A 13,454-nucleotide genomic window follows, 5' to 3' on the forward strand; every position below is an offset into this window, starting at 1 on the left:
GGCCCTTAAGAGAATAGTTCTTTTCCTTTTTAAAAACTACTTTATTGAGGTAAGACTGACATACAAAAACTGTACATATTTAATGCATACAACTTGGTAAGTATACATTTGTGAAACCATTACAGTACTTATACCATGAATGTATTCATCTCCTCAAAAGTTTTCTTCCATCCTCTTTGTTATTAGTAAAATACTTATTTTCAAGGGACATTTGAATTTTAGTTAGAAATTTTTGTTCTGAGAAAACCTGTTTTCTAGTGTTTCAAGGAATATCCCTTGTCGTCACTATGTCCTAATCATGGTTTCAACGGCAGATAAGCTTGTGGGAACACTACAGGAGGCCCTGCCCTATTTTGATAAAAATGGAGTGTGTGATGGTAGAACTTTGTGTGATATTGGAGCTTCTAAAGTTATCATGTTAAGAAAATTGATGTCTCAATATTAATTCCAGTTAAGATACACTTAAAAATAAAAAGAGTTTGAGAGTGCTCTGGCATTTCAACATCCATTGTGGTTTTACTCCCTGACTATCATTGCTCTAACTTAGGTTCTCAGCTTTTTATGAATGATTCCAGTTTTCTTCTACTAATTTCTTTGTCACTAGTTTCCTCCCACTGGTCTGTCCTTTCTATATTTTTAGAACATGTTTTAGTGATGTGAGGGTAAGTCAAAGCTGTGGTGATATAGCAGAGATGAGAATAGAAAGCATGTCTTTTCATTATTTTGATTGATATTTAACTGTTGGGGTTTCTTCCTGTCAATTTTCAGAATGGGGTTTGGAAAAGAAACTTCAGCCTCTGTAGTGGCTTGTTGCAAGTGAAGTACTGTGTTTAGGAGAAATCCAGATGTGAAAACAGTGACCTGAGAAGAATGTAGAGGAGCTTGTATGAAATAAGAGAGAGGACTTCAGGGGGTTCAGGACAAAGATTTGGGAGGAGCTTCACAAGCTCAGAAGGACTGTGGTACTGAAGTGCACAATGGTGAGAGGATGAGGATGCAAGGACTGCAGGAGGGGAGGCTGGGATCAAGATGCACGTCACCTGGTATATTCACCACAGCTTCTGTGTTACACTTCCTTCCTGCTCAATCCTTCCGGCCCTCTCTTCCTTTATCGTGATGTGGGAGTCATTTCTGAGCTCTGTTGGAATAGCTGGCATTTGAAGTTTGCAGTATTCTTAGTGGGAAATTTTTATAATACAGATTCTGTTTATTTAATGAATATAGGACTACTTATATTTTCCTTTTATTTTTTGTATCAGGTTTTGGTGAGCTGTGTTTCTCAAGCAATTCATTTTTAAGGACTCAGCCCAATTTACAGAAATTTTTCAAATTAGAGTATCATTTATTCATATGTCATATCTTTAAGGACTACTAATATTTTCCTTTTATTTTTTGTATCAGGTTTTGGTGAGCTGTGTTTCTCAAGTAATTCATTTTTAAGGACTCAGCCCATTTTACAAAAATTTTTCAAATTAGAATATCATTTGTTTATATGTCATATCTTTAAATGTTGGTAAGATCTATAATGATATTCCTGCTTTCATTCCTAGTGTTGCTAATTTGTGTGTTTGCCTATTTTTTTTCCAATTAGTTTTCCTAGAAGATTATCATTTTTAATATTTTAAGGGAATCACCAATTGACTGTTGATTTTCTTCACTGTATATTTGCTTTCTGTTTAATTGTATTGTGTACTCAGTTTTCACTCTTCTTTTTCCATTATGATTGTTATTTTTGCAGATTCTTGAGATGAAGTCTTAGATCATTTCATTCACTTTGTATTTTTTATTCTTTAATGTAGGCATCAAGGAAGCATCAAGGTTCTAAATTTTCTTCTAAACACTTTAGATTTAACCCACTAATTTTGATACTACATAGTTTCTTGTGTATTTTACTATCATAAAATGTTTTTTTAATAAATTTATGTATTTATTGGCTGTGTTAGGTCTTCGTTGCTGCATGTGGGCTTCCTCTAGTTGCAGCGAGTGGGGGCTACTCCTTGCTGCGACATGCAGACCTCTCATTGCTGTGGCTTTACTTGCTGAGGAGCACAGACTTCAGGCACGTGGGCTTCAGTAGTTGTGGCACGTGGGCTCTGTAGTTGTGGCTTGCAGGCTCTAGAGCCCAGGCTCGGTAGTTGTGGCACACAGGCTTAACTGCTCCGTGGCACGTGGGATATTCCTGGACCATGGACTGAACCTGTCTCCCCTGCATTGGCAAGCGGATTCTTAACCATTGCGTGACCAGGGAAGTCCCAAAATGTTTCTTTTTCTTTGAATGTATTCTTTGTCCAATAGTATTACATTGTATGATATTAATATAGATAGCTTTCTCTGATTAGTGTTTGCACAGTTTATAAGTTTTTAGCTCTTTAACATATTTCTGTGTTTATATTTAAACACATGTATGTTTGGTAGACAGCATATGGTTTTGTCTTAATTTTAACTGGTCTAATCATCTTGCTTTTATTTGGAATATTTAAATTATTTAAATTTAATATAATTATTGATATAATTGGGTTTAAGTCTGCTGAACTGCTGTTTGTTCTTTGTTTTCTTTTTTCCTGCTTTAATCTGAGTATTTTTTAGTATTTTATTTAAATACTCTATTGGTTTATTAGCCATATCACCTTTTTAGGAGTTTACATAATGTTGAATTATTACTCTTTAATCCTATTTTACCTTGAAATGATATTATGTCACAACATACAATGTCAGACCTTACTATAGTATACTTCATGTCTCTGTTCTTGTCATTTGTACTATTGTCATACATTCTACTTATAAATTTGTTATGAATCTTATAGTATGTTGCTATCATTTTGCCTTAAAAATACTATTATTTTAAAAATGATGTTATTTTTAAAAAGTTTATTTATTTATTTATTTATTGGCCACATTGGGTCTTCATTGCTGCACACGGGCTTCCTCTAGTTGCTAAGAGCTGGGGCTACTCTTCCTTGTGGCACATGGGCTTAGTTGCTCCGAGGCATGTGGGATCTTTCTGGACCAGGGATCAAGCACGTGGCCCTTGCATTGTCAGGTGGGTTCTTAACCACTGCACCACCAAGGATGTTCTGACAATAAGTTTCAAAAAACTATTTACCCACAGAATTATTATTTAGTGCAGTCTTTATAGTTCTGGGTAGATCCAAATTTTCATCTGTTGTCATTTCCCTTTAGCTTGAAGACCTTTCTGTAGCAGCTTTTTTGAAACTAAAAATCAGCAATGATAAGGAAACAGGAAAATTCATAAATATATAAAAATTAACACTCATATTTTAAGATTGTTTTTTCTATTTCTATAAAGAATGCCATTGGGATTTTGATAGGGATTGCATCAAATCTGTAGATCAGTTTGGGTAGAGAAGACATTTTAGTAATATTAATTCTTCCAGTCCAGAAAGACAAGATGACTTTCATTTCTCATAGTCTTTAATTTCTTTCATGACTGTTTTATAATTTAAAAAGAAGATGACAAGCTGCCAAAGAAAAGGAAGAAGGAGAAGGAGGAGGAGGAGGAGGAGGAGGAGGAGGAGGAGGAGGAGGAGAGGAAGAAGAAGAAGAAGAAGAAGAAGAAGAAGAAGAAGAAGAAGAAGAAGAAGAAGAAGAAGAAGAAGAAAGAAGAAGAAGAAGAAGAAGAAGAAGAAGAAGAAGAAGAAGAAGAAGAAGAAGAAGAAGAAGAAGAAGAAGAAGAAGAAGAAGAAGGAGAAGAAGGAGAAGAAGGAGAAGAAGAAGGAGAAGAAGGAGAAGAAGGAGAAGAAGGAGAAGAAGGAGAAGAAGAAGAAGAAGAAGAAGAAGAGGCAGGGGAAGGGAGGGAGGAGGAGGAAGATAGTGAGAGGAAGGAAGTAGTCAGCAAACAAGCCATGTTTTGGAGAGTTCCAAATTGCAAAAGCCTCAATATGGATAAAATATATAAATATTTGGGGAAAACACTTGTTGAATAGGTTTTTAGCATATTACATTACCCTCTGCTCCTCTCATCTACCACCTAACCCTGCCACCCTTTCTCATTTCTTCCACTTCAGACAAGCAAACACCAACCTTTCATTATGGCACGTGGGCTCTTTGTTATGGCAGCAGGCTTCTCTCTAGCTGGCATGCAGGCTCCAGAGCCTGTGGGCTTAGTTGCTCTGCAGCATGTGGGGTTTTAGTTCCCCGACCAGGGATCGATTTCACATACCCTACATTGGAAGGCGGATTTTTAACCACTGGACCGGCAGGGAAGTTCCTGGAATTATTTTAATCTTTTTGAATTTGTTAAGACTTGCTTATATCTTAGCATGTCACTTTTCCTGGAGAAAATTCCATGTGTGCTTGAGAAGAATGCATGTTTTTCTGTAGTAGGAATAGCTGTATTTGTACAATGATTGTATTAAATCAATTGTTATCAGCCCTTAGCATTTTCTGTGACTCCTGTTTCAGAAGAAAAACCTCTAATAGGAACTGATCTGCAAACTCAGCTGTCTAGTAAACTCCCACTAAATTTGAACTCTCTCCCAGGTTATTGACAAATCCTGGGGGTTCAAGAGACATGGCTAGGGCTCGCTCTCTCAATGACTGATGAGCTTTCTTAACTCATATTCTTTCACACTGAGGTCACCCAAGAAATTCATGGAATTTTTTGCCATGAAAAATTATCAGAAAAACAAAATGTGATGACATGAAATGAATGGTTTATAATGTCTGTATTTCTTCTCTTGAGCCGTCATCCGTCTGCAGGTTGGCATGCACTCATGGATCCAGCCTTCATGATTTCCCCTAACCTAAGTCACTAGAGGATTAGCTCCTGGGAGAGAAAACTGATCAGAATATTAGCCCCACAAGTCTCAGGAAAGCTTTCTAACTTTGTTTGGATGATAGGTCTCTAAATCATAGCCTATGCGCCTTGGGGTTTGTTCTATTCTTATCTCTGCACTCAGGTTTGAGTGTCCACATATTATGCAGTTTTGTTGGGTTCTGTAGTTCTCAGGCTTTTAAATGAGAAATCCACCTCTCCAACCAATGCTAAAATGTATGTTCCTGGTATTCAGCTATTGCAGGGGTTTGTCTTGGGCCCTGTAGTTTCCAGGCCCTTAGAAAAGGATTTCACATTTCTAACTAACCTCAAAGTATATCTGCTTGGGATTCAGCCATTCCAAACTGTCCCGGGATATCCTTCTGGGTTTTTCTTCAGAAATCTGCTCATGAAAATGCAATTATGACACTGTCAAACTCTCTCTTTATGCTCCACTCCTGGAATACAAAAGCTTTCACAGCACTGCCTGTGACGTGTTGTTTCCATTTGCTTAGTGAGGATCCTGAACAATCACTGGTTTTGCTGCTGTTGTTTTTCTCTTAGGGTTTGTGAGTCTAGCTGAGGGGGATGGACCCTGTTCTGGGCGAGTAGAAGTGCATTCTGGAGAAGCCTGGACCCCAGTGTCTGATGGGAACTTTACACTCCTCACTGCCCAGGTCATCTGTGCAGAGCTGGGATGCGGCAAGGCTGTGTCTGTCCTGGGACTTGTGCCCTTCAGAGAGTCAGATGGCCAGGTCTGGGCTGAAGAGTTCAGGTGTGAAGGGGAGGAGCCTGAGCTCTGGTCCTGCCCCAGAGTGCCCTGTCCAGGGGACACTTGTCATCACAGTGGAGCTGTTCACCTTGTCTGTTCAGGTGAGATGCAGGTCAGGTTTATAACCTCTCTGCTTTCCCTGTTCAGGTGGGAAAATCATGAGATTTTGCTGAAATCCTGTCTTCTTCTGCCAGTGTATGCAGATGTCCGGCTCATGAGAAATGGCACCTCTCAGTGTGAGGGGCAAGTGGAGGTGAATATTTCTGGACGATGGAGAGCACTCTGTGCCTCCCAGTGGAGTCTGGCCAATGCCAATGTTGTCTGTCGTCAGCTCGGCTGTGGAGTCGCCATCTCTACTCCTAGAGGACCACACTTTGTGGAAGGAAGTGACCAAATCTCAACAGCCCGATTTCACTGCTCAGGGGCTGAGTCCTTCCTGTGGAGTTGCCCTGTGACTGCCCTGGGTGGTCCTGACTGTACCCATGGAAACACAGCCTCTGTGATCTGCTCAGGTAAGAGCGAGGGAAGGGCTACTAGTACCCAGGATGCTCCTGGAGTGAACTGTCCCCAAGAACAGAGAGTGTAGAAAACTGGCTTCATAAGCAAGATAGTTCATGGTGAAACATGGTTCTTCTCATTGTTCATTCATTTTTCAGGTCAGGGCAGGAAGTGTTAAGGGGAATAATATATTTTTAAGCAACATTATTATTTACATTAATCATAGGAAAAAATGTATAAGCAATAGGTGTATACATTAGTCATGTACCCCAACCCAGATCAACAAAGAGAACATTAACAGCACCAACAGCAGTCACTGCTGCCTCCCCATAACTTTGCCCTCCCTCCTCTCCAGCGAAAATCTGCTACCTAACTTCTATGACCATAGGATATTTTGTTGATTTTTGAACTTTGTATAAAATCATGCAGTATGTCTTCTTGTGTGTCTAACTTCTTCCACTCAACATTATGTTTGGGATTCTCTCATGGTGTTGTTTATAGCAGTGCTCCAGTCATTTTTATTACTGTAGAGCATTCCTTTGAATAATCACATGACCATGTATGGATACATTCAACAGATGGTAGAGATTTGAGTTGCTTCCAGTTCTTGACTATTACAAATATGATGCTACAAATTACCGTGACAATGAATTTGGGTGCATATATATGTTATTTGTTTTGTGTGTTTAACTCATGGTCTTTTATTTTCATGTTCTTAATGGTCTTTTATTTCCATGTTCTTAATGGTCTTTTGATGAATCAAGTTCTTAATTTTTTTAAAGCTTTGTTTTATATTTATTTTTCAGTTAGTTTTTTAAAATTGTAACATATCTTTATTTAAAACAATTTTTATTGGAGTATAGTTGCTTTACAATACTGTGTTAGTTTATACTGTAAAACAAAGTGAATCAGCGATACGTATACACATCTCCCCTCTTTTTCAGTTTTCCTTCTCATTTATGTCACCACAGGGCATTGTTCCCTGTGTTATACAGCAGGTTCTCATTAGTTATCTCTTTATACATAGTATCAGTAATGTATATATGTCAATCCCAATCTCCCAATTCATCCCACCCGCTCCCTGTCCCCCCTTGGTATCCATATATTTGTTCTCTACATCTATGTCTCTATTTCTGCTTTGTAAATAATATTGTCTATACCAATTTTTTCAGATTCCACATAGATGCCTTAATATATGATATTTGTTTTTCTCTTTCTGACTTACTTCGCTCTGTATGACAGTCTCTAGGTCTATCCACCTCATTACATATAGTTCAATTTCATTCCTTTTTATGGCTGAGTAATACTCTATTGTATATATGTGCCACATCTTCTTTACCCATTCTTCAGTTAATGGACTTTTAGGTTGCGTCCACGTCCTGGCCATTGTAAATAGTGCTGCATTGAACATTGTGGTCCATGTATATTTTTGAATTATGGTTTTCTTTGGGTATTTGCCCAGGAGTGGGATTGCTGGATCATATGTTTGTTCTTTTTTTAGTTTTTTAAGGAATCTCCATATTGTTTTCCATTGTGGCTGTATCAGTTTACATTCCCACCAACAATGCCTGAGGGTTCCCTTTTACCCACACCCTCTCCAGTGATTTTGTTTTTGTTTTTTTGATGTTGGCCTTTCTAACCAGTGTGAGGTGATACTTCATTGTAGTTTTGATTTGCGTTTCTCTGGTAATTAGTGATGTTGAGCATGTTTTCATGTGTTTGTTGGTCACCTGTATGTCTTCTTTGGAGAAATGTCTATTTAGGTCTTCTGCCCATTTTTTGATTGGGTCTTTTTTTTTTTTTTTTTAATATTGAGCTGCATGAGCTGTTTGTATACTTTGGAGATTAATTCTTTGTTAGTTGCTTTGTTTGCACATAGTCTCTCCCATTCTGAAGGTTGTCTTTTCATCTTGTTTATGGCTTCCTTTGCTGTGCAAAAGCATTTAAGTTTAATTAGGTCCCATTCATTTATTTATTTTTTTAAGAACTTTTATTGAGATACAGTTAACAGATAATAAACTGCATATATTTAGAGTGTACAATTTGATTTTTTTTCTTACTAGTAATGTATATATGGCAATCCCAATCTCCCAATTCATTTGCCCCCAACCTTCCGTGCTTTCCCCACTTGGTGTCCATATGTTTCTTCTCTACATCTGTATCTCTATTTCTGCCTTGAAAACCGGTTGATTTGCACCATTTTTCTAGATTCTGCATATGTGTTAATACATGATATTTGTTTTTCTCTTTCTGACTCACTTCACTCTGTATGACAGTCTCTAGGTCCATCCATGTCTCTACAAATGTCCCAGTTTCATTGCTTTTTATAGCTGAGTAATATTCCATTGTATGTATGTACCACATCTTTTTATCCGTACATCTGTTGATGGACATTTAGGTTGCTTCCATGTCCTGGCTATTGTAAAGAGTGCTGCAATGAACACTGGAGTGCATGTGTCTTTTTGCATTATGGTGTTATCTGGGTATATGCCCAGGAGTGGGATTGCTAGGTCATATGGTAACTCTATTTTTAGTTTTGCAAGAAACCTCCATACTGTTCTACATAGTGGCTGTATCAATTTACATTCCCACCAACAGTGCAAGAGCATTCCGTTTTGTCCACACTCTCTCCAGCATATAGTGTTTGTAGATTTCTGATGATGCCCATTCTAACCGGTGTGAGGAGATACCTCATTGTAGTTTTGATTTGCATTTCTCTAATAATTAGTGATGTTGAGCAGCTTTTCATGTGCCTCTTGGCCATCCATATGTCTTCTTTGGAGGAATGCCTATTTAGGTCTTCTGCCCAATTTTTGATTGGGTTGTTTGTTTGTTTTTTTGATATTGAGCTGCATGAACTGTTTATATATTTTGGCAATTAATCCTTTGTCTGTTGATTCATTTGAAAATATATTCTCCCATTCTGAGAGTTGTCCTTTGTCTTGCCTATAGTTTCCTTTGCTGTGCAGAAGCTTTTAAGTTTCATTAGGTCCCAATTATTTATTTTTGTTTTTCTTTCCATTGCTCTATGGGGTGGATCAAAAAAGATCTTGCTGTGATTTATGTCAAAGAGTGTTCTTCCTATGTTTTCCTCTAGGAGTTTTATAGTGTCTGGCCTTACATTTAGGTCTTTAATCCATTTTGAGTTTATTTTTGTGTATGGTGTTAAGGAGTGTTCTAATTTCATTTTTTTCCATGTAGCTGTCCAGTGTTGCCAGCACCACTTATTGACGAGGCTGGCTTTTCTCCATCGTATATCCTTACCCATTCATTTATTTTTGTTTTTATCCTAATTTCTCTAGGAGGTGGGTTAAAAACCATCTTGCTATGACTTATGTTAAAGAGTGTTCTGCCTATGTTTTCCTGTAAGAATTTTATAGGGCCTGGCCTTGCATTTAGGTCTTTAATCCATTTTGAGTTTATTTTTGTATATCGTGTTAGAGAGTGTTCTAATTTCATGTTTTTCCATGTAGTTATATAGTTTTGTCAGCACCACTTATTGAAGAGGTTATCTTTGCTCCATGGTATATTCTGGCATCCTATGTCATAAATTAGGTGACCATAGGAGCGTGGGTTTATCTCTGGGCTTTCTATCTTGTTCCATTGATTTATATTTCTGTTTTTGTGCCAGTACCATACTGTCTTGATTACTGTAGCTTTGTAGTATAGTCTGAAATCAGGGACCCTGATTCCTCCAGCTCCATTTTTGTTTCTCAAGATTGTTTTTTCTATTCAAGATCTTTTCTGTTTCCATACAAATCATAATTTTTTTTCTATTTCTGTGAAAAATGCCATCAGTAACTTGGTAGGGATTGAATCTGTAGATGCTTTAGGTAGGATAGTCATTTTCACAATACTGATTCTTCCAATCCACGAACATGGTATATCTCTCCCTCTGTTTGTATCGTCTTTGATTTCTTTCATCAGTATCTTATAGTTTTCTGCATACTTAGGTAGCTTTATTTGCCTCCTTAGGTAGATTTATTCCTAGGTATTTTATTCTTTTTGCCAAGTTCTTAATTTTAAGGAAATATAACTTAGCAACGGTTTCTATACACTTAGTGCTTCTTTTAAGCTCTTTATTGAAATATAATTGCTTTACACTCTTGTACCAGCTTTTGAGGTACACCAAAGTGAATCAGCTGTATTTATACATATATCCCCATATCCCCTCCCTCCCAGGACTCCCTCCCATCCTCCCTGTCCTGGCCCTCTAAGGCATCACCCATCATCAAGTTGATCTCCCTTTGTTATACAGCAACTTCCTGCTAGCTAGGAGGAAGTGAGAGAGTTGCATAGACATATATACACTACCATTTAGTGCTTCTTACATCCTTTTAAAAAGAGCTTTGCCTACTCCAAGATCATAATAATAGTCTCCAAGATTATATTATAGAAGTTTATTTTTCTCTTGCATATAATTGTACATTCCTTCTGGGATTGATACCTGTGGAAGATAAGGGTGAAGTTTTACATGGATATCTAATTGAGTCAGAATCTTTTTCTAAAAAGACTCTTTTCCCCACTGCAGTGCCACCTTTGTCATAAGCAGAAAGGCATGTATGTCTGAATCTTTTTAAAGACTCTCTATTCTATTCCATTGTATCATTTGTTTATCCTCCCACCAATACCACATTTTGTTAATTATTGTAACTGTAGAATAAGTCTGGATAATTTCAATTTACAGGAGTTACTTTCTATTAACTCCTCTAACTGTGTTGCTTTTCTTGCCAACTGTTTTGGTCATTCTTGGTCTTTTGTATTTTTGTTTACATTTTGGAATCAGCTTGTGTTTTTCACCAAAAAATAAAGCGTAAGGGTATTTTGATTGAGACGATTTAATCTACACAGAAATTTGAGGATGATTGACTTTGACAATTTTGAGACTCCCAATTCATTAACACCATACATCCTTCCATTCAGTTAGGTCTCGAATTTCTCTCAGAGGTTTTGCCAATCTTTTAGCAGGTTTTCTCCTAGGCACTTTATATTTTTGATGTTATTAGTAGTTTTTTTTCAGTGAAGGTGTTCTAGGAATGAATTCTTCCTGACTTGTTTTCACCTTTTAATTTTTTTTATTTTGATGTAATTTGAGACTTACAGAAAAGTTGCAAGAATAATATAAAAATTCCCAGATAATCTTTAACTGGATACCCCCAATGCTAGTTTTAGATTTAATCAATCTCTATCTATCTCTCTGTCTCTTTGTCTCTCTCTACTCTCTCTCCCCCTCCTGCCCCATTTCTCCCTGAATATATACAGTCTTTCTGAATTAGGTTGCAGACATGATGTCCCTTTACCTCTAAAGTACTTCAAGGAATTTTCTTACATAACCACAGTTCAGTCAAACCTTCAGATGACCTCAGCCCCAGATGACATCTAAGTGCAACCACGTGAAAGACACCAAAATAGAACTCCCGAGTAGAGTCTTTCCCAAGTTATTATACTTTCCTATGTGTATATGCAAATATGTATACATATAGATAGATAGATATATAGATATTTATATATTTCAGCTGCTAAGCTTTTTGGGAAAATTTGTTATGTAGCAATATAACCAGGACACTTACCACTTACCTGCAGTTCTAAACAGAAGAATGTTTGTCCTCTGATCTTCCATGCTACTATTTCTACCTTATGCTGAGCTAATGTGCTGATACACTCATTCTTTAGTTCTTTACTTCAGCTATTCAGTTTTTCAGATCTGGAATTTTTGTTTTTTGTTATCATTTCTCTGCCAAGATACACATTTTGTCAGTTAATTCTATGAGCACTGTAAGCATGGCTATTTAAATTCTCTGTTAGGTAACTCTAGTAGCTGAATAACCTGGGAAATTGTTTCTAATGTCTCCTTTTTCTTCTTGGTTTTCTCTGAGATGTCTTTTATATAAGTATTTTCTTTTCTTTTTTTCTTTTTTGGTTGTGTTAAGAATGCTTTTTATTTTATTTTTTATTTTCTTTATTTTTTTGGGGGGTACACCAAGTTCAATCATCTGTTTTTATACATGTATCCCCGTATTCCCTCCCTTCCTTGACTCCCCCCGCCTCGAGTCCCCGCAACCTTCCCTGCCCCAGTCCTGTGAGGCATCATCCATCCTCGAGTTGGACTCCCTTTGTTATACAGTAACTTCCCACTGTCTATCTATTTTACAGTTGGTAGTATATATATGTCTGTGCTACTCTCTCACTTCGTCTCAGCTTCCCCTTCACCCCCCGCCCCCTCCCATACCTTGAGTTCTCCAGTCCAATTCTCTGTATCTGCGTCCTTGTTCTTGTCACTGAGTTCGTCAGTACCATTTTTAGATTCTGTATATGTGAGTTAGCATACAATATTTGTCCTTCTCTTTCTGACTTACTTCACTATGTATGACAGATTGTAGTTCTATCCACCTCATTACATATAGCTCCATCTCATCCCTTTTTAGAGCTGAGTAATATTCCATTGTATATATATGCCACATCTTCTGTATCCATTCATTTGTTGATGGGCATTTCGGTTGCTTCCATGTCCTGGCTATTGTAAATAGTGCTGCAATAAACATTATGGTACATGTTTGTTTTGGGATTATGGTTTTCTTTGGGTAGATGCCCAGTATTGGGATTACTGGGTGATATGGTAGTTCTATTTGTAGTTTTCTAAGGAACCTCCAAATTGTTTTCCATAGTGGCTGTACCAACTTACATTCCCACCAACAGTGCAGGAGAGTTCCCTTTTCTCCACACCCTCTCCAACATTTGTTGTTTCCAGATTTTGTGATGATGGCCATTCTGATTGGTGTGAGGTGATACCTCATTGTGGCTTTGACTTGCATTTCTCTGATGATGAGTGATGTTGAGCATCTTTTCATATGTTTGTTGGCCATCTGTATGTCTTCTGTGGAGAAATGTCTATTTAGGTCTTCTGCCCATTTGTGGATTGGGTTATTTGCTTTTTTGGTATGAAGCTGCATGAGCTGCTTGTATATTTTGGAGGTTAATCCTTTGTCCATTGTTTCATAGGCAATTATTTTTTCCCATTCTGAGGGTTGCCTTTTAGTCTTGTTTATGGTTTCTTTCTCTGTACAAAAGCTTTTAAGTTTCATGAGGTCCCATTTGTTTATTCTTGATTTTACTTCCATGATTCTAGGAGGTGGGTCAAAAAGGATGTTGCTTTGATGTATGTCATAGAGTGTTTTGCCTATATTTTCTTCTAGGAGTTTTATAGTGTCTGGCCTTACATGTAGGTCTTTAATCCATTTGGAGTTTATTTTTGTGTATGGTGTTAGGAAGTGTTCTAATTTCATTCTTTTACATGTTGCTGTCCAATTTTCCCAGCACCACTTATTGAAGAGGCTGTCTTTTTTCCATTGTATACTCGTGCCTCCTTTGTCAAAGATAAGGTGCCCATATGTGTTCAGGCTTACTTCTGAG

The 13,454-nt window shown here is 37.4% G+C and overlaps 1 protein-coding gene across 1 annotated transcript in view; it reads left to right on the forward strand.

The window, feature by feature from the left end:
* The window catches only part of LOC130843078 (antigen WC1.1-like), a 62,771-nt gene that overhangs the window by 13,038 nt on the left and 36,279 nt on the right, over nt 1-13,454 (forward strand). Inside the window, exons 3-4 of the mRNA XM_057719734.1 lie at nt 5,339-5,647; nt 5,741-6,058. Coding sequence (XP_057575717.1) covers nt 5,339-5,647; nt 5,741-6,058 — 627 coding nt within the window. The remainder of the gene's footprint in view (nt 1-5,338; nt 5,648-5,740; nt 6,059-13,454) is intronic.

This window comes from Hippopotamus amphibius, unplaced genomic scaffold, assembly GCF_030028045.1.
Source record: "Hippopotamus amphibius kiboko isolate mHipAmp2 unplaced genomic scaffold, mHipAmp2.hap2 H_2, whole genome shotgun sequence".
Taxonomy (NCBI): Eukaryota; Metazoa; Chordata; class Mammalia; order Artiodactyla; family Hippopotamidae; genus Hippopotamus; species Hippopotamus amphibius.